This window comes from Melanostigma gelatinosum (genome assembly GCF_949748355.1).
Source record: "Melanostigma gelatinosum genome assembly, chromosome: 4".
In the NCBI taxonomy this organism is placed as follows: Eukaryota; Metazoa; Chordata; class Actinopteri; order Perciformes; family Zoarcidae; genus Melanostigma; species Melanostigma gelatinosum.
The window spans coordinates 29752014-29774029 of NC_136637.1; the positions used below are offsets into that span (position 1 = coordinate 29752014).

General features: G+C 45.4%; 1 protein-coding gene across 3 annotated transcripts; it reads right to left on the minus strand.

Annotated features, from left to right (window-relative positions):
* Nucleotides 1-1262: 1262 nt before the first annotated feature.
* Nucleotides 1263-20143, minus strand: cpeb2 (cytoplasmic polyadenylation element binding protein 2; the record flags this gene model as incomplete). 3 transcript variants are annotated; one of them, XM_079266999.1, is made up of 11 exons in its annotated part: nucleotides 1263-1768; nucleotides 2654-2835; nucleotides 3272-3386; nucleotides 3499-3617; nucleotides 6076-6165; nucleotides 6261-6434; nucleotides 8222-8245; nucleotides 11512-11562; nucleotides 14236-14326; nucleotides 17432-17707; nucleotides 19277-20143. In XM_079266999.1, the coding sequence occupies 11 exons, from the start codon at nucleotides 20141-20143 to the stop codon at nucleotides 1541-1543; spliced, it is 2217 nt and encodes a 738-aa protein (XP_079123125.1). In that variant the 3' UTR covers nucleotides 1263-1540. The 3 variants fall into 3 exon arrangements, with proteins under 3 accessions (XP_079123125.1, XP_079123126.1, XP_079123127.1); XM_079267000.1 differs by lacking the exon at nucleotides 8222-8245; XM_079267001.1 differs by lacking the exons at nucleotides 17432-17707; nucleotides 19277-20143 and adding an exon at nucleotides 14521-14533.
* Nucleotides 20144-22016: the final 1873 nt, after the last annotated feature.

The window sequence follows — 22016 nt, forward strand, 5'->3', positions numbered from 1 at the left end:
AGCGTCGCAGAGGACATACTTTAGCTTTCGTGGAGTTATACACGACACTATACTACACAAAACATGTAGTTGAGAGATGTTCTCGTGATGCTTCTCCCAGTTAAGTCTGCTTGCTTTTTTTGCTCGATCAGACGGACCGTTGGAAACACACACAAAGGGCTTTTGATTCTCCTCCAGGTAACTAAACTAGCGCCTCCATCTACATTAAAGAGAAACCAGTCGCACAGCACGGAGGACGACAAAGACACAAACCACTGAACACCACTCTGCTTTTTTTGTTTTTTGTTTTTTTCTTCTGCCGTACAAGCCACCGCGTCACCAAACGCCGGCGTCCACGACAGTAGAACCAATGTCACTCTTTGTATCGTTAAGTATGTAAACGGACCAAACAACAGACAAACATCAACGCATGCAAGTTTAAATATGTTCTTTCTTTCAAAACCGATTTTTTTTCACTCTTCGGCATCTGTAACAGATGTTCATGCTACTTTTTGTCTTTAATTATGATTTCAGTGGTTTGTTTTTTAAATTCTATCCTGCATGCTATTTGTGTAGCTACTATCGTCATAACATGCACTTTCCATGGCGCGGGTGGGCCGTCAGTGGCTGAGTGCGGACTGCATTTCAGTTGACGTGATTCTGGTTTATACACGGCATTAAATATAATACCTACACATCTATTCCTATATCAATATATACATATATGTATATATATATATATATATATATATATATATATATATATAAAAATATATATATGTATATATTTATATATATGTATATATAGCAGCAAAGCTTCTAAAATAGCTTGTTGAGTATAAACGTTGAACAGCGGAAACCAGATTTTCAGGAGTCACTCTGTGGGTCAGTGTGAGCGCAGACATATTTCAGTTTGTAATAAAACTCTCTGAGAAGAAAGATAAAAAAACAACCGTTTGTTTTGCGGCAGAAAAATTTGTCAATTTGATGCTTCCCATCATTATTTTGTTGCTAGCTTTGGTTAATGACCCGGGGCGTCAACACGAGAGAATCAAGGTTTATTTTAGCTTTCCCCCCAAGAAACAAGTGTGTGCACGAAACACACGCACTGCTGGGGGGGGGGGGGGGGGGGGGGGCTATAGCAGCAGACAAACAAACAAGCTGCCCCCCATGCAAAAAGAACATTCCCATATCTACTTTAAATCTCACATACAAAAATAATAATAATAACAATAAAAAACCTACAAAAATCAATCGCTCTCTTTTTCTTCCTTTTTTTAAAATCTCCTCTTAGAAAAGATGAAAGTACCACAAAAGAGTTGTAGAGTTGTCAGAGCCTGAGATGTGAGGGGAGTTTTGGTGAAAAACTGAGGCTTGTGGTGTTTGGCTGCTACAAAAGATATATAGATATAGATATATATATATATAGCATATACTGTATAGTGTTACGTACTGGATTATACTGATAGATTAGGGGGAGGCAGAGCTCTCTCTCCCGTGAGCCAGGGTTTCACTTCCCTTCCCCTCTGACTGTGTCGCCGTGGCCGCCGCGGCGGCGTCTTTAGTTCCAGCGGAAGTGGATCTGGCGCGGGCGGTCCGCTCCCTCTTTGACCAGCGGCTTGTGGAACTCTCGCCCGGCGCGGGAGTGGATGTTGGCCCAGCAGAATTCGCAGTAGTACTGCAGACAGGTGACGTTGGCGCAGAAAAAGGGGGCGAATTTGCCTCCACAGCGGGCGCCCTGACACTCATCGCACAGCTGATCGTCCAGGACGTAGGGCTTCACCTCCACCTGTGACATGCATGCACGCACACACACATACACACACACACACATACACACACACACACACACACACACACACACACACACATGTTCAAGGAAAGACATAAATACCAACAGTAACAAATAAAATGGATGTGTTTATGATGTACAGGCGGCAGCCTCCGGGTTTGAAAAGTGAAGCCGATGCTTCATGTCATAAAGCTGCATTCTCTCTAGTGTCCACCAGGGGGCGACTCCTCTGGTTGTATAGAAGTCTATGAGAAAATGACTCTACTTCTCTCTTGATTTATTCCCTCAGTAAACATTGTAAACATGAGTTTATGTCTCAATCTCTAGTTTCAAGTCTTCTTCAATACAGCATGATGTTCATTTAGTACATTATGGTCCATTTAGAGTCACACAGACCATAAAGCAGGGGATGCTTTAGGGCGGGGCTACACAGTGATTGACAGGTCTCTACCAGAGACGTATACGGCGTCTCTACGTCACTCCTCCTCAGTCCACATATGGTCACTGTTGTTTACTGGTTGCAAAAAAACAAGATGTTGACGGCCAACACGCTGAACTCAAGGCTTCACAACATCCACAAACTATTGAATGACGTCGCCATGAGCCATGAGCATGTCCAACTGATAAACAGTCTACGGGCTCACAGCAGCCGAGATTGGGAAGGAAGCTAATTCAATCAACCCAAATAAGCTTTCATTCGCCACAGCCACACACACACACACACACACACACACACACACACACACACACACACACACACACACACACACACACACACACACACACACACACACACACACACACACACACACACACACACACACACTGACTGAGTCCTTCTGAGAATGATAGGGATCATTGTTCCTGAAGGGGAGGCCGTACCCGCTTGTCGATGTCTCCGTGCTGCAGCTGGACGAATCTGGCGCTGATGGCGGCGATGTAACTCTGCTGATTGGAGAAGGCCACTCGCCCCGCCCCCTTCGGGTACTTGAGCTCCGGATCGGTGTCGATGCCCGCGTAGCAGACTCCGCCGTAGAGACGGTCCATAATCATGGCCAGCTCAACTAGTCAGAGGAGGGAAACGCTGTCACACTCGTGTTGCAGATGGGATTTGAAGAGCTCAGATGATCTGTTGATATGTATTGATGTCTGCACAAGCTGTCATGTTCAAAACATCTGGAGAGATTTATTTTTGTTCCAGATTTGGACCAAGAGGACGGAGTACATTAATAAACCTGTAAGGTCAGACTTCAGCAGAGAAATGAGTGAGAAAGTAAAGTGTTCGTATTATTTTATTGCATCTAACATCTCGCTCTTTGTTCTTTTCTTTTGTTGTCAAACGGTGCATTCAGGTGAGGGGGGGGGAAATAAGAGAATTTCTGAGATTAAAGTTGTTTTATTTAGTTAAGGAACGACATCAATTCACTTTGCAATGTTCGACTAACCCCATCATTCCACAGTTATTTTAACATAAAATATATTCATTATATTAGTATTTACTTGCTCTCAGGGGCCGAGGGACGCCTCCCACAAAGATGGTCTTGCGGGGATCGAGGGGCTGAGATCCGTCCATCACAAAGTCACTGTCGCTCAGGTTCCACGGTCGAATTTGCACCTTGGGGACAAAGTCAAATTTACCTTCAAAACACTCTCTCTGTATTTAATTAAGAGAAACTAAACAAACAACAGCTGTGTGTGTGTTCAGTGTGAGCTGCTGCTGGACTCACGGGTTTGTCTTTGATGGTGGGACTGGAGACACACAGGTAGAGCTTCCCATCCTCCTCCATGCAGGCTTCAATCAGAGCCTGCACCGAGCTCTCCTCCTGGAACAGCAGGAACGCGTAACCTAGGGAACAAAGGCACACACACACACACACACACACACACACACACACACACACAGCGTCAGTGTGTGCATTTAACACACACAAATAAAAAATGTGTGACAAATGATCCCTTCTTCATCAGTCTCACGGCATCCAAGCTCAACACTAAAGAGTAACGAAACCAACGTATGTGTATTTAGTAGTGTATTTTAGAAATACTTTCTAAAATACTTTATATTTCTTACCTCATATGTACAATAATGTATATCCAACTGCTCAATCTGATAATATTGTGTTTACTTATTTATTATACCTTTACTGTTTGATGATTAATTGTACTCGTTTTGTTTTCTTGTATTGTTTTCCACTAATGTCTTCCCCACTGTGACTAATAAAGGATTATCCTTTATTATCTCAATTATACATTAATATACATAGTGACTGCCCTCTACTGGTTGAAACAGGCTACTGGAATTGAATTTTGCTATTTGCTGATCTGGACGCAGGAGACGTGTATGGAGGCGATACACATAGCTAGCGCTAGTGATGATCGTTCTCCTCCAATACTCAGGAGAACATGTGTTTCTAGTCTCTGATCATGTTTCAACCAATCAGTGTTTAAACCAACAGGAGGAGAGCTAGTAACGTTAGCAGCACCACTAACAGCTAACCAACAGGAGGAGAGCTAGTAACGTTAGCAGCACCGCTAACGGCTAACCAACAGGAGGAGAGCTAGTAACGTTAGCAGCACCGCTAACGGCTAACCAACAGGAGGAGAGCAAGTAACGTTAGCAGCACCGCTAACGGCTAACCAACAGGAGGAGAGCTAGTAACGTTAGCAGCACCGCTAACAGCTAACCAACAGGAGGAGAGCTAGTAACGTTAGCAGCACCGCTAACGGCTAACCAACAGGAGGAGAGCTAGTAACGTTAGCAGCACCGCTAACGGCTAACCAACAGGAGGAGAGCTAGTAACGTTAGCAGCACCACTAACGGCTAACCAACAGGAGGAGAGCTAGTAACGTTAGCAGCACCGCTAACAGCTAACCAACAGGAGGAGAGCTAGTAACGTTAGCAGCACCACTAACGGCTAACCAACAGGAGGAGAGCTAGTAACGTTAGCAGCACCGCTAACGGCTAACCAACAGGAGGAGAGCTAGTAACGTTAGCAGCACCGCTAACGGCTAACCAACAGGAGGAGAGCTAGTAACGTTAGCAGCACCGCTAACGGCTAACCAACAGGAGGAGAGCTAGTAACGTTAGCAGCACCACTAACAGCTAACCAACAGGAGCAGAGCTAGTAACGTTAGCAGCACCGCTAACAGCTAACCAACAGGAGGAGAGCTAGTAACGTTAGCAGCACCGCTAACGGCTAACCAACAGGAGGAGAGCTAGTAACGTTAGCAGCACCGCTAACGGCTAACCAACAGGAGGAGAGCTAGTAACGTTAGCAGCACCGCTAACGGCTAACCAACAGGAGGAGAGCTAGTAACGTTAGCAGCACCGCTAACAGCTAACCAACAGGAGGAGAGCTAGTAACGTTAGCAGCACCGCTAACAGCTAACCAACAGGAGGTTCACTACAGTTACATTATGATGCCTTCAGGCTCTGCTCAGTGAACATGAGTACTGGCTGAAGGTACATTATAACGTTATCATGATGTGTTCACATGTCATCTGTAAAATGTATTTTTGTGATAAACTTGAATAAATCCAGTAGTTTGAAGATGTTTTCACATGAATATAAAATAGATATTAGGGATGAATTGTGAGCTGTTTAACTTCCTAACACGAGCTCTAAGCTCATTATTATACTTATAACTAATAATAACTATATAACTATAATAACATATAACTAATAATAAAGAGATTAGTTTCAGTCAATAAAAATACAATCTTATATTTATTTATCATTTCAATTGTGTGTTTTTATGAAGAAAAAAAACCCTATAAATTATTAAAAGGTTAACATTTAGTATTTGTATTATATTGTGGATCCTTGTAGACCAGCTGCTGTAATCAAACATCAAAGGGATCTTTGTCTGTTAATATGGATCATCAATGATCAATCATTGGTATCGGTGGCAAAGAAACCTGATCATGGATCTAAAGGTTATATTTGCTCCTTTGTTTCTTTGTGCTGATCCGATCTGAACCGTGACTTCTGTGATCCGTTGCTCCACTAGTCAGCATCACATGTCGTTGCAACGACTGCTTTTAGTTGTATGTTTCCATCCATCCATTATCTGTAACCTCTTAGCCTATTCTGGGCTGCGTGGGGGCCGAAGGCAGGGTTCACCCTGGACAGGGATCCAGACTCTGGCAAGACTGAGACAGACAACCATTCACCTACCCAACTGACCTCACATGTGTTGATGTTGTGGGGGATAGAACCCACTGACGCTGACACGATCAGTCACTCTTTAATAACGTTTAGTAGCCATGTGCTCAATACGGAGGCTCGCCGCTGTTGTCAGTACCTTTCGGTGGAAAGTAGGACTTGCTCTCCGCTTTGTGTGGCCAGTCCACCACCAGGTGACCAAAGCGGCGGAAGCTTGAGGTTATTTCGTCTGAGAGGAAGAGGAAGAGGAAAATCAGAAGAGGTGAAGAACGAGAGAGCTGGGTTTGTAGAATAAAAAGAGACAGAAGGCTAAGTCCTCCTCACCTTCGTCGATGTCGGGGGGCAGACCCCCCACGAACACCTTACGGGAGAAGCGCTCGCTGCGATCCCCGTTTTGGTGGGGGTAACAGTTGGGGGAGCCGTGGACTCCCGGGACACCCTGGTTGCCGTGGCCTTCGTCGAGGAGATTGTCGTCGATGGGGAAGAGAGAGGAGCGGCCTGGTGGAGGGGAAAGAGAAAGGCAGGTAAGACTACTGCAAGAGATGTCACAAACACACATCTAAAGATCAGCGTGACCAAGGATAGAACAAAGGTTCTGCTTTTCATCCAGGTTTTACGCAGAGTGGTTGTGACTTCTTTCGGTCTGGCGGATGAAGCAGTGTGTGGACAGACAGGCTGTGTGGACAGACAGGCTGCATGTGGACAGACAGGCTGCGTGTGGACAGACAGGCTATGTGGACAGACAGGCTGTGTGGACAGACAGGCTGTGTGTGGACAGACAGGCTGTGTGGACAGACAGGCTGCATGTGGACAGACAGGCTGCGTGTGGACAGACAGGCTATGTGGACAGACAGGCTGCGTGTGGACAGACAGGCTGCGTGTGGACAGACAGGCTGCGTGTGGACAGACAGGCTGCGTGTGGACAGACAGGCTGCGTGTGGACAGACGGGCTGTTCGGACAGACGGGCTGCACGCGGACAGACGTTGTTAATAACAACGGATACAACGGCGACGGTGTTAATAACGTTGTTAATAACAACGCCGAGCAGTGTGGAGCCCCAAAGTGTTCCAGAGTTAAAGACATAAATAAGTGATTATTTGTTGTCACTGGCAAACATTTAGTAAACAACAGGGAACAATTCTTGGCCTTTGGTTGCCATCACCTTCTGACATGAGCGACAGCAAACAGCAAGACATGCTCACCAAAATATTTGTTGCATTCGTGATATTTCAATATTTCTGTTGTGTGAACCAGAACCAGAAAACACTTCATCTGTTTTTCGATGAATAAAAGGGTTAAAGTAACAGGTCATAACAGAAAGATCAATGTGCAAATTGATTTAACGGACAAAGAACCAGATGAACCTTAAACGAAGCCTCTCGACAGCTTTGAGCAGGAAGGAAAATGATATAAAATTTAAACTGAAATATTTAAAGAAATTATTAAACTGGTTCGTTTTATTAGAAGTTTTTTAATTTATACTCAGAAAGTCCGTTTAGATTTTATCGTGACACTTTAATCCCGTGACATTTCATCTCACATGAAAACTCATTTATATAATTTACACAGTTTATTCATATGAATATTCATGTCACAGCTGCTTCAGATCAAACCAACATGCATGTCTGGACACTAAAACAATACAACCATGAAGGGGTTTTGTTGTATTTTGTGACAGCCAACAATAATTGTATCGAGCAGAATTGTAACGATTGTATAAGAATGCTGCAAAAAACCAACAACGATGTCTTCCTGTCTGAAGGCAAATCACTGTCAAAATCCCAGAGCACAAATGAGATCCATGCACGCGAAAATCAAACATCCGCGCACGTATTTTACTTTGACGAGCGCTTTTACGTCACTCCGCGAGCAGAATTCACTCTTAAACCTGCTCGCTCGCGAGTAGTTTTCTTTTTGACAGTAAGTGGGCGGACCCAGTCTCCAGTGGATCTCTACATCTAATTGGTTACAATCCCGGTCTTTGGATAAACCGGATATCACTCTGACGCAGACGCTAGTTCTGATAGAGGTGGTTTTCAATCCACCACTAAACTCTACTCCACCACATCTCAGCATGTTCTACATTTGTCCGACAGGTTTTGTCAACTTTGTCAGCTCTCGGATTTTGACAGTGATTTGCCTTCATATTCCTGGATCTAAAAACAGAAAGATAATTGGAGGTGTGACTCCAGACCGGAGGCCTCAGTTTGGTTTCCATTCAAAGCACAACACAAGAGAAACAAGCGACAAGAGAAACAATACAGACGAGTTGTAGAAGGTTTACCTCGACGTCTCCCATAGCTCCTGGCTGCATGTAGAGAAGTACAGAGGACAAGATTCAGCTGTGCACACATTCTCAAACGATAGACGTGAGCTCTGCAGAGTCATCTCACGACTCTCTTCATCAAACCGCCGATCAATTCAGACAAATGAGCCGTCACGGACACAGAGAAGTGACCTGAACGGACTCAGCTTACATCAGTGAAAACTCATTGATCTTCTCCTGAAGACACTGGAGGCAAATATATTTGTGCTAATTTCCAGAGCAGAAATGTGAACATTTTATAAAACCAGGTTCAAAATGATCGTTTCATGTTGTTGACATTTTAGAGTCAAAGGTTTTAACATTCATGATATCTCTTTATATCACTCCATGAATCAGACAATACTGTCAACAGACAGAAAAACATCCATGTTCTCCATGTTGTATTAATAAATGTATAAATGCGTGTGTGAGTGATGTGTGAACCTTCAGCACACAGAGAGGAATGAACGAGTGAAGTTTGGTGAATGTAAGAGCTGCTGAAGTGGAGATTTATCATCAGAGTCCTTTAAAGAGACGTTTAGTTACATTGCAGACATTTAGAGACTCTACAGGTGAATATTCACCACTTCATCACTCACATTAAGAGGACTCTACAGGTGAATATTCACCACTTCATCACTCACATTAAGAGGACTCTACAGGTGAATATTCACCACTTCATCACTCACATTAAGAAGACTCTACAGGTGAATATTCACCACTTCATCACTCACATTAAGAGACTCTATAGGTGAATATTCACCACTTCATCACTCACATTAAGAATACTCCACAGGTGAATATTCACCACTTCATCACTCACATCAAGAAGACTACAGGTGAATATTCACCACTTCATCACTCACATTAAGAGACTACAGGTGAATATTCACCACTTCATCACTCACATTAAGAGACTCTACAGGTGAATATTCACCACTTCATCACTCACATCAAGAAGACTCTACAGGTGAATATTCACCACTTCATCACTCACATTAAGAAGACTACAGGTGAAACTTCACCACTTCATCACTCACATTAAGAAGACTCTACAGGTGAATATTCACCACTTCATCACTCACATTAAGAGACTCTACAGGTGAATATTCACCACTTCATCACTCACATTAAGAAGACTCTACAGGTGAATATTCACCACTTTATCACTCACATTAAGAATACTCCACAGGTGAATATTCACCACTTCATCACTCACATCAAGAAGACTACAGGTGAATATTCACCACTTCATCACTCACATTAAGAGACTACAGGTGAATATTCACCACTTCATCACTCACATTAAGAGACTCTACAGGTGAATATTCACCACTTCATCACTCACATCAAGAAGACTACAGGTGAATATTCACCACTTCATCACTCACATTAAGAAGACTACAGGTGAAACTTCACCACTTCATCTCTCACATTAAGACTCTACAGGTGAATATTCACCACTTCATCACTCACATTAAGAAGACTCTACAGGTGAATATTCACCACTTCATCACTCACATTAAGATACTCTACAGGTGAATATTCACCACTTCATCACTCACATTAAGAGACTCTACAGGTGAATATTCACCACTTCATCACTCACATTAAGAGACTCTACAGGTGAATATTCACCACTTCATCACTCACATCAAGAAGACTACAGGTGAATATTCACCACTTCATCACTCACATTAAGACGACTACAGGTGAAACTTCACCACTTCATCACTCACATTAAGAAGACTCTACAGGTGAATATTCACCACTTCATCACTCACATTAAGAGACTCTACAGGTGAATATTCACCACTTCATCACTCACATTAAGAAGACTCTACGGGTGAATATTCACCACTTCATCACTCACATTAAGAAGACTCTACAGGTGAATAGTCACCACTTCATCACTCACATTAAGAGACTACAGGTGAATATTCACCACTTCATCACTCACATTAAGAGACTCTACAGGTGAATATTCACCACTTCATCACTCACATTAAGAGACTACAGGTGAATATTCACCACTTCATCACTCACATTAAGAGACTCTACAGGTGAATATTCACCACTTCATCACTCACATTAAGAGACTCTACAGGTGAATATTCACCACTTCATCACTCACATCAAGAAGACTACAGGTGAATATTCACCACTTCATCACTCACATTAAGAAGACTACAGGTGAAACTTCACCACTTCATCACTCACATTAAGAAGACTCTACAGGTGAATATTCACCACTTCATCACTCACATTAAGAAGACTCTACAGGTGAATATTCACCACTTCATCACTCACATTAAGAGACTCTACAGGTGAATATTCACCACTTCATCACTCCATCACAGAGCATTGGTGTGGTAGAACCTGAGTTTGAAAATGCAACACTGCTGGTAAAGCAACAGAACATGAAATACAACGATCAGTAACAGACATGCTGATGGCGGATGGCCTTCCATGGACTGTAGACATCCTCCTCTACACCAGACCCACCACATGTCACATGGTGCAGCTATTCTTACCCACCGGTGGGCATCAGAGCACCATCTACTGGGCACCGGAGGTACAGACAAATTGTGAGAATAAATTTTAAATATATATCTTTTTGGTAATTTACAAAGCTAGCTATTTCTTCATACACGCCAAATAAAGATGCATAGTTTCAAAGACCAGTTCGGTTTGAAAACCCACCGAGTAAAACCACAACACATGGTCACGTAGAGACAAACGTGTTTCACCGTCGTTAGCTAGCCGACGTAGCGGCAGCGGTACAAGAAATATGACCCTGAGTACATTAAGTATGGATTCACAATGGCAGCCAGTGAAATATGGATAGTAAAAAATAAATCTGTCAATGAATTACAAATTAATACAAAATGTGGAATTATAAAGACGAATAAATAGAAGAATAAATAAGTAAATAAAAAATTTGGAAATATTCAAAAAATGACATATATATTAAAGAAAAATTATAAGAATTTTAATTTATTTCTTTATGGGTTCTTTTTTAAAATCTGTATATTTATTTATTGGATATGAATTATTCAATTTGTTTCGGTATAGTTTTTAACTTTACTTTAGTGGACCAGGTGGCAACACCTTGAAGCCAATGTGAAAAAAAACAAGACAAAACAATAGGTGACGTCACGGCGACTACGTCCACTTCTTATGTGTTTTGGTAATTGTTTTCCTCCTGTTTATATGAAGGTGGTCATATTAAATCTGCTCATTTGGACGTTTGGACGAGAGATAATTACCATTGAGCACGAGAAGGCCGTCAGCCCCGGGGTTAGGGCCTCCCACACGGCCTGACGGGAGAAAAGGAAACACACAAAGAGAGATACAGGGATGAGACACAGAGCAGATGGAGAGGACACATGGGAGTGAGAACACACACACACACACACACACACACACACACACACACACACACACACACACACACACACACACACACACACACACACACACACACACACACACACACACACACACACACACACACACACACACACACACACACACACACACACGTTCCCTGTGAATGTGTTACGACAGCCTTCCTCACATGTCTGCAACGGGAACAAAGCTCTTATCCCCAAAGACACCTTGAGTTAATATTACGAGGAAAACAGAGTGAAACACTTCCTTCGTTTTTCCATCGAGTCTTTCAGATCATTTTCTTTTTCAGCTTTAAGGACGGGAAACGTCTCCACTCAGCAGTGTGCTCGGTTAATGCAAACAAGCAACCTCCTCTGGTTGTATAGAAGTCTATAGAAAATGACTCTACTTCTCTCTTGATTTATTCCCTCAGTAAACATTGTAAACATGAGTTTATGTCTCAATCTCTAGTTTCAAGTCTTCTTCAATACAGCATGATGTTCATTTAGTACATTATGGTCCATTTAGAGTCACACAGACCATAAAGCAGGGGATGCTTTAGGGCGGGGCTACTGTGATTGACAGGTCTCTACCAGAGACGTATACGGCGTCTCTACGTCACTCCTCCTCAGTCCAGATATGGTTCATTGGTTGCAGAAAAAAACATGGCGACGGCTGTAATCCAAGATGGCGACGGAGAAATCGCCAAACTCGACATCAGTCCACTTAGGCCCCCCCGATCTAGACTTTCAGTGTTCAGCCATTAATTCTGTCACTCGTGATATGTGTCTGACAGTCAGAGATGTTTAAATTCGACACCGCAGCTTGAAATGTTGAATAGCACCAGTAAGTGCTATTGTGTTTAAAGCATCACTGCAGCACTGTATTCTTCTGGTTCATGAGGTGCTGTGTTTTGGAACTGCCAGTCAGAATACTGCACACGGCCCATGGCCGTGCTATAATTGGCAGAGCACACCCTCACAAGCCCCCCCCCCCCCCTCTCTTGGCTGTCATACACAATGTGTGAAAGTCTGATCGCATCTAAAATTAGTCTGGATCCCCCCCCCCCCTCTCTGCTGTGCACACTGGCCCATGTCCTCTCCATCTGCTCAGGCAGGAACAACAAGGTACTCCAGCGAGCAGAGCAGGGCACAGGTTGGTCCGGATCTTAATGGAGACTACGAATAAGGACAGCGTGCACGGCTCGGTTTCACCGGCGGTGTTCCTCTGGGTCATATTTGTAAAGTGAAAGTGTAGCCGACCTGTGAGGCTGTGAATGAGAGGAGAGTGAGAGCGCTGCAGTCATTTGACACTGCTGCTCTGATGTCCAGCAGCTGAGCCTCCGAGAGAGAAGCGTCTCTCTGCAGCACATCTACTGCTGTGTGCTGACACACCGTCAGCAGGAAGTCGTTCAGTCCAGCATGAGTCAGGTGCAGGTTCTGAAGAGTGAAGCCGACGCTTCATGTCATAAAGCTGCATTCTCTCTCGTGACCATCTAGTGACTCGTATTGATTTATTCCCTCAGTGAACATTGTAAACATGAGTTCATGGTCTCACTCTCTAGTTTCAAGTCTTCTTCAGTACAGCATGAGGGCGGGGCTACACAGTGATTGACAGGTCTATACATCACTCCTCCTCAGTCCATATATGGTCACTTCTGTTCACTGGTTGCAAAAACAACATGGCGACGGCCGTAATCAAAGGATTCGAGGCTTCGAAACATCAGTCCACAAACCAACGAGTGACGCCACGATGACCACGTCCACTTCTTATAGTCTGTGGTCTTCATCAGACCGGAAGAGACAGAACGAGTGAGGACATCCTGTAAACACTCCGACATCGTAGAGAGACGTCACTTAACGACACTTTAGAGTCTTTATAATAACGGAGTTTCTTCAAAAGTGTTATGACAAAATGAGACTTTCTTGATTTGCTAAATTACTTTTTAAATTGATGAACATCATGTGATCGATAAGATTTCTGTCTCTCTCCGTTGACTACCGTACATATTGTTTTTCAAATAAGGTCCAACGGTGGTCCACCGGGAGGAGAGGGACCACGCCGCTCGATGGGAGATATTCACCGATCACATCCCTCCTCCTCCTCTCCTCCTCCTCCTCCTCTCCTCCTCCTCCTCCTCATCCTCCTCTCCTCCTCCTCCTCCTCCTCTCCTCACGCCGCTCGATGGGAGATATTCACCTATCACATCCCTCCTCCCCTCCTCCTCATCCTCATCCTCTCCTCTCCTCCTCCTCCTTCTCTCCTCATGTCGCTCTATGAGAGATATTCACCGATCACATCCCTCCTCCTCCTCCTCCTCCTCCTCCTCCTCCTCCTCAAGTAGCAGCCGGATCAGAGCTGAAGGCTGTAAATGTATGAAGTATGAAGCACTCAGCGGGGGAGAGTGGTAAAAACAACACGGCTCTGTTAGCGACGGGCCGTCACTCCCCCCCCCCCCACACACACCCACACACACACACACACACACACACACACACACACACACACACACACACACACACACACACACACACACACACACACACACACACACACACACACACACACACACACACAGCAAAGGGAAAAGGCGAGCTCACCTTTCATGGGATCCTGCTCGGCTCGCATGATGTCGATCAGCGAGCTCTCCAGAGAGTGCATGTTCAGACTGTCGTACATTCTGCTGCGCTCCTGAAAAACAACAGGTGAGATGTTTTTACATCGTCCGGCGTCAGAGGTGACTAAACACAACGTCTGGGTTTTGCGCGTCCGACACACTTTTGTTCCTCGGCTGATTAACTTTGAAGCCTCTGAAGTGTTGGTATTTGGCTGAACGCGAGCGAGCAGCTCACGCTTGGATTAACATTCTTTCCGTATTCATTCACCTCAGGGGGTCGGTAGGACGGGTCGTCCAGGGACCTCTGGACTTGTTCCAGAGAGAAACCAAAAGCAGGAGTGGCATTCAGCCGCAGAGCAGAGATGATGAGCTCACCAGCGGGCGGTGAGATAGCTCTCCTTTAATGACTGCTGTGGTAATATTCTGGTGACGAGATCATCCGACAGTGGAGGGTAAAGGTCAGGTCTTCATGCTTTGATGGTGACTGGTGTCATTCATTTATAGAACACATCTCCGCTCACTGTTCAGTCTCTCCAACAGAAACCCACATGTACCTGGAGCTCCGTCATCCTCCTTTAATAACTCTTCACAGTCTCTGATCACTGCAACCGTTTCTCCGGGAACATCGTTGTTTTCATACATTGTCCGGACTGTGAGGCTGTAATTTCATGTTTGAGATGTTATCTTCTGTCAGCTTGCTGCCTCTTTGTTCAGCTCCTCTTTGTACATGAGATCTGGTTGAATGAAGGTAAATAAATACTCGTTGTTTAAAGGAATACTTGACCCACAAAGTGCCCATCTGTACATCGGTTCCTCTCCATGTGTCACCCTCAGAGAGGTGTTGATGGATTTAAACTCCTCATCCTCACTCAGACCGCACCATTAAAACTCTTCCACATCAACAGTCGCTACTCGTCCTTGCACGTCAGGTGTTATTCAGCTTCCAGCAAAGCTGCACGTTAGTGAAGCAGCGATGGGAGGACTGGATGAAGGAGGCGTGCTCTGCACCGGCCGTGAGACCTGATCAACCAATGTGTGGATGCAGTTCTGCTGTCGCTAAAGCCGACGCGCTTCACTTCTCTGTGTTTCGGTTCTTCGTCACCGTGGAGCCATGAGAGGAACAGCGTTCTTTACCATATATATATATATATATATATATATATATATATATATATATATATATATATATATATATATATATATATATATATATATTTCCAGTAAGCGGTTCTACAACAAACACAAGACTGTCACTGACAGCAGACCGGCCCTCAACTCCATCAGTGTGATACAACATGACACAGCAGAGGAAGGAAGGAAGGAAGGAAGGAAGGAAGGAAGGACGGAAGGAAGGAAGGAAGGAAGGAAGGAATGAAGGAAAAGTCTTGGAATGTAAAGAATTCTGGATCTGACACCGTTTATGGAAATGAACAATCGGCGGCGTCGGGCCTGTTCCCTGGAATATGAAGCGTTGTTCTTCTTGGCACTGTCATCACTAATAATTGGAGCTCACGGCACCACTAACACCATCTGTGACACCATTGTTTAGCTGGTGTCATTACTCCAGTCTGAATGAGTCAGAGAAATGTAATCATTTTCTCTCAGCAAGTCATTCAAATGAATTAATATAAATAGAAGCGGACGCGTTCCTTTCGTTTACAGTTGCATGAGACATGAGACACACGAGACACTGCTCTGTGATACACGCTCACTCCATAAAGAAATACACCGTTCAGTGCACACCCGTTGTTGATGCCCATGGAGCTTGTGTCTGCTATGTATTGAACTCTGTGTTTGTTGATGTGTGGACCTTTGTGTTTTTATTCTGTATTATTCTTTTCATTGCATGTCTGAAATATGTGCAACTTTTCAGCCTTCTTGGTCCGGTCACCATCTCAACATGTTCTAGAGCAGGGCTCTCAAACTCATCTTCACTCCGCACCACATCAGCATCACGGTCGCCCGCAAAGGGCCGGTTGTAAATGTCACTACTCGTAACATATTGTTCAATAACTCTCTGCATTCACAGTTTAAAGTAGTCTTCAATGTGCTCACAATACATTTCCATGTGAAATGTACAGTAAGCCAAAGAGCTGCTTCTGTGACTGTGTCTCATCATTTTGACTTTCTATCTCAGAATTATGACTTTCTATCTCAGAATTTCGACTATGGGGATATATTTTTTTTTTTATTAGTCGAACTTAAAAATAAAAAAAAGTTGTTTTTTTAAAACTTTTTTTTTTTGCTGGCGGATTCGCGGGCCACATAAAATGATGTGGCGGGCCGAATTCGGCCCGCGGGCCGGGAGTTTGAGACCCCTGTTCTAAATGGTTAAATAAAAAGAGACGACAGTGCAGTTTTTCTTATCAGTCTTTTACGTCAAGCTTGTTTTTATGTGAGAATTAAAACCTCATTTCAGTCCAACTACCAACACTGTAAACAGTAGAATAAGAAATGATGAACGAAAGATGAATTAAACACTGATACTGTGGTCGTTCAGTCGATAATGTTGCATTGTGAATTAACGAGTAATCCAGTTATAAGCCATATTGTAGCAATATGTAGAGAATTCATTTTTCCTATATTTCTTTGTACTTATGCAAGAGCAACTGTAATGTACCATTACCGTTTCTGATTGAGATATTATTTATTCAAATGTTGACAAAAAGAATCCTAAATCTCCTCGACCAGACCGCTTCAACCAACGAACAGCCCAGGTGGGCGGAAACCAGTCTGAAATAGATCTCACCTTCAACATGGCAGCCCCCGCTCTGTTACACCTTCAATCAGCTCAAGCTCCTCCCACCTGATGAAACCACGCTGCCCCGCCATGCTAATCCACAACACACCGCCATGTGCGCCGGAATAATCGCTTTTCTTTCAGTTTCTCCGCTCATAAAAAACAATTCTCAAGGGACACACACACACACACACACACACACACACACACACACACACACACACACACACACACACACACACACACACACACACACACACACACACACACACACACAACACTTCCCTTTGTCCAATCTCTGATTGGAATGAATGGGTCTGCTTCTGCTTATTTCCCACCTTCAGAGCGACGGCTTTCTCACACAAACTGTAGCGCAAAAAACAAATAAACTCATTATCCCATTATCCCCCAAAGCCACCGACGCAAACCCAAAACGCACCTGCAGGGGCAACAACAAGGTGTTGCTGTTGCTGTCTGTGCGAAACACGTTCTCCTCAATCCAGGACTTGGGCCCCAGTGATCCGGCGGAGCGTGGGAACTTGGGCGGAGCGATGATGTTGCTGGAGAAGGGCTTCTTCAGGGGCGAGACCTGGTGACCGCCAGAGCCGGGGCCGCCCGAGCCGCTCCCTCTGCGGTGGTCCCGGCCCCAGGACATCCCTCCGGAGCCCCAGCCGTTCCCCTGGTGACTGCCCCAGGGAGACTGCTTCACCATGGGCTGTGCACACAGAGAGGTGTGGAGAAAGATGGAGGGGGTTAAAAAAAAGTGCATCTTGTGCATCTTTTTGTGCTTTACTCTCGCTTCATCCTATCCGGTCTTTCTATCCTTTCTTTTCTCCCGGTCAGCCAAGACTTGATCTGCTCCTGTAGATAAGAAGAGTTAGGGCTTTAAGACCAATACTAAGTTCTCTCTCTCTCTCTCTCTCTCTCTCTCTCTCTCTCTCTCTCTCTCTCTCTCTCTCTCTCTCTCTCTCTCTCTCTCTCTCTCTCTCTCTCTCTCTCTCTCTCTCTCTCTCTCTCTCTCTCAACACATGATGTGATCTGTCTCTCTCAACAGGGATACGTATCACTTCCTCTCATACAAACCTACTTCATCCAATCTGTTCTCCAATTGACATCACATCGTCATACGTTGTAACTGCTTCATGTTCTTGTCTGCGTGTCCTCTGTGTGCACATGTCCCGGTTTTTCATAAACAACTCAATAATGATAAAACTACTATTTCCATATTATTATTTAGTTGTATATCATGAGTATACTGCTTGTTGTTTATTACAAATAATAATACGAAAACAACTCTTTGATCTGCTTCATGCAAAGGTCAGAGAAACAGCAACACGTCAACATTGGGCCAACTATCGCTTATTTTCTATCAACAGGTGAAAGATGACGATCAGTGTTTCTAAAAGCCCAGACGTCTTCAAATCTCTTGTTTTGTCCACAAGTCAAAGAAATTCAGTGTCTACTGTCAGAGAGGAAGGAAAGCAGAAAACATTCAACTTTGAAGAAGCTGGAATCAGAGCGATTCATCGATGATCATTGACGATTCATTTAATAGTCCACAACTCATCTATTAGTTGCTGCAGCGCTACTTTAAAGCACACACACACACACACACACACACACACACACACACACACACACACACACAGGATGTGCGCGTCACATGACAAACCTGAGGCCCGAAGGGTACTAACACTTAGGCCCCAAAACTACATCGAAATCTGAACCTTCATGCGGGCCCCTGATGCTGGTACTATCTCGGGGTCCCCTAATTGTCTACTAACACACACACACACACACACACACACACACACCTCTGAGCATCCATTTAGGACACCAAACCCCCGGCAGCCTTTGTGTTGACTGGACCACAGGACAGGGATGGGCATGAGCCATGTGACCGCATCCCACAGCTTCCACAGAGAACAGCTGGATTCAGTGATGCCCCCCCCCCCACCACCTCTTCACCCTCTCTCCCTTTGCCTCCAGAGCATAGTGACTCCAGCCCATGCAGATAACATGACAAATACATTATGAGTAAACACAAATACCAGTTGTCCTTCAAAGATAATGCGCACACACACATCTCGAGGCGTTTCTATCTCTGCAGTGTCACACGGTGCTAACCTGCCTCAGGACATCCTGGTGGTCCTCACACCCTGACATCGTGATTCGAAGAGGTCAAGAAGAATGTGTCCGCCTCAGTTGTTGGACATCTTAAGGTGGGAATGCTGACCATGGTGGGATGAATAAAATAAGCTGTTTGTGTCCTGTAGCAGCTCACCTGATGTTGGTTGTAGTTGTTCCTCTGCTGCAGGAAGGCGCCCTGCTGGGGATGCATCTGGGGACTGACCGGGGACCTGCGACTCTGCGCCTGCTGGGGGGCGTTCATCTGGGGCGAGAAGGGACCGTTGAAGCCCTGTACATTAATCCCGGCGCGCGGATTAGCCGACACCGGCGAAAAACTCTGGAAGAAGGCCGGGTTGATGGAGGAGGGGATGCCCGGATAGAAGCTGTTGTCGGGGTCCGCGTTGGGCATCTGGTTGATGGCGTTCGCGTGGATGGGGTGGTGAGTGATGGAGTTGGGTGCGGGTGGGGGCGAGGAGCTGGTCTGGACGGACCACGGCGTGCCGAACCCGGGCGACGAGCCGGCGCTCTGCATCTCCTGGGCGGGGAGGTTCGGGAAAGCGGCGCTGAGACTTCCGGACAACATGTTGCCGGTTCCGCCGCTGCTGCCATTGCCGATATGTATTTGGTGGGCGATGGGGGAGTCCATTTGGATCGCGTTTGGATTCACAGAAGTGGGCGATGGCGACGCAGCATCGGCTTGGGCCGGTTCCACTGGAGAGCCGCGGAGCTTCTGCGGCAGGTGACTGACGCGTCCGTGGGGTGGGGGCGACTCTGCGGGGCTGGACTCGGTGTTCCGACTTGACTGCTGATGTGTTTTCCGGCTGTGCGGCTGAAGGTCACGGACGGACTGCGCAGCGCAGAAACGATCTCGTGCGCAATCGGTGAACGCGGTCCTCTGGTTGTAATCCGGAGTGAACGAGCTGTCGGTTCGGTTCGGTCGCTTCCCGGATTCGTTGCTGTCCTTCTCCTCGGTCGACGGGGGCGTTTGCGTGGTTGTCACCCCCAAAGGCTCATCCTGCATGTGTTGCTGATGCGCAGCAGCTGAAGGGAACAGCGGGGACGCGCCGCGACGTCGCTGAAGGGCGAACCGGGGCCAGGCTGCAGGAGGAGCAGCAGGAGGAGCAGCAGGAGGAGGAGGGGGTCTGGCCTTCGCGAACAGCCGGCCCGTTCCAGTCCTCTCCGTTTCCCTCGCTGATATTACCGTTCGATATATGTCGGCCTTCAGTGCAGACTAGCCCGAGCCCGTGCGGTCCATTCCCGTCAGCCCGTGCTCCCCCTCCTCTGGTTACCGGCTGCTGCTGCTGCGGCAGAGGATTAAAAAGATCCCCGGCTGCAACTACGTCACGGCCGCGTCACGCCCCGGCGCGCCCGCCTCCAGCCTCGAAGCCGAGCTGCAAAGAGGACCGCATTGTTTACGTCATTTGTTTTGTTTTGTTTCATTATTCATAAAGTGCAGTATCTACTCTTAAAAACAGCAGGACACGTGACTCACGTCTCTGGAGGCTGAGGGTCGTGTACTTGTACTATAATATCACGTGCTGTTGTGTCCCTAAAAGTAATTCATTCATTCATTTCATTTTATTTTATTTTGAAAGTACTGACGTGGCATGTCCAAAAACACTTCTTTGATTTGTATCTCCCAGCCAGCTTAAAAAAATAATTCACATTGTGTTTGTGCACAATAAAACAACAAACGCGAAATACATACTAACAAAAGTAAACAAACAAGAAAAAAACAAAAATCGAAAAGAAAACATAAAGAAAGCAACATAAAGCTGACAGAAACGTTCAAGAAACGTTTTCATAATCACTTCAACATCACCGGTTTGCTCCCATCAGCAGTCAGTCCACAATCCACCGCGCGCGGTGCGGCCGCGCCAACGTCACTTTACGCACGGACGCCAAGCAGCTAAATATAGTTTTCTATGTCAGCGCGTGTCAACGGGAGATGGATCATCATCCGCTGTTCTGAACTCAACGCTGACAAGCAACCTTACCGTATGATCGGCCTCATAAGGCCCCCCCCCCATGTGTTTTCTATGAGAGATCCTTCTTGGTGCTGAACAGAGGGGATCATCTGTTGTAACATGAACAGACAGGGATCATTTTGTCTTTCTCGTGATTGGAGCTGAATAAATCATGCAGCCTCTCTCTCTCTCTCTCTCTCTCTCTCTCTCTCTCTCTCTCTCTCTCTCTCTCCCCTCTCTCTCTCTCTCTCTCTCTCTCTCTCCCCCCCCCTCTCTCTCTCTCTCTGTGAACATGCTCTCTAATGAGGAGGACAGATATGAGTAGCAGAGCAATGTGCATGGTCAACTTACCATCTGGTCTCTGTTAATGACGAGGCCTTCACAGCCACACGCAGCTCTCCGCCTCTGCAGTGTCACCTGTACAATGTTTTAATTTCAGCCAGAAGCACCGGATCACGATCTCATCCCTGAAAGCTCAGGGAAGACTAACTGTTATGAAGTGTGTTGTTGGGACTGCTGGGAGTCACAGGAAGGGGTCTGGAGCACATTGTTACAGTGCTACAAAGTATTTCCTGCAAAACATGTACAGCTATTGGTTTTGTGCAGGGACACGAATTGTCTGTTGTTTGTGTTGCTCAGAACGACAATAATGCCGATGGAAAGTCAACGAGGAGCCTCATTTATGAATTCATCCATGTGACTAAGCAACAGACAGAGCAAGTGACGTACTTTATATTATCTAAAAAGACGAGTATTGGTGGGCGGGAGGGGAAGTGGATGAGTCCAACAAACCGGACTTTCAACTGGAAGACCGGTTCAACACCACGTTCTTGTTTTATGGGAGTGGTTTTCCAAACTGTTCATGACTTAAACCTGACTGTTGGTTCAGTTGTCTAAACCTAACTGTTGGTTTAGTTGTCGAAACCT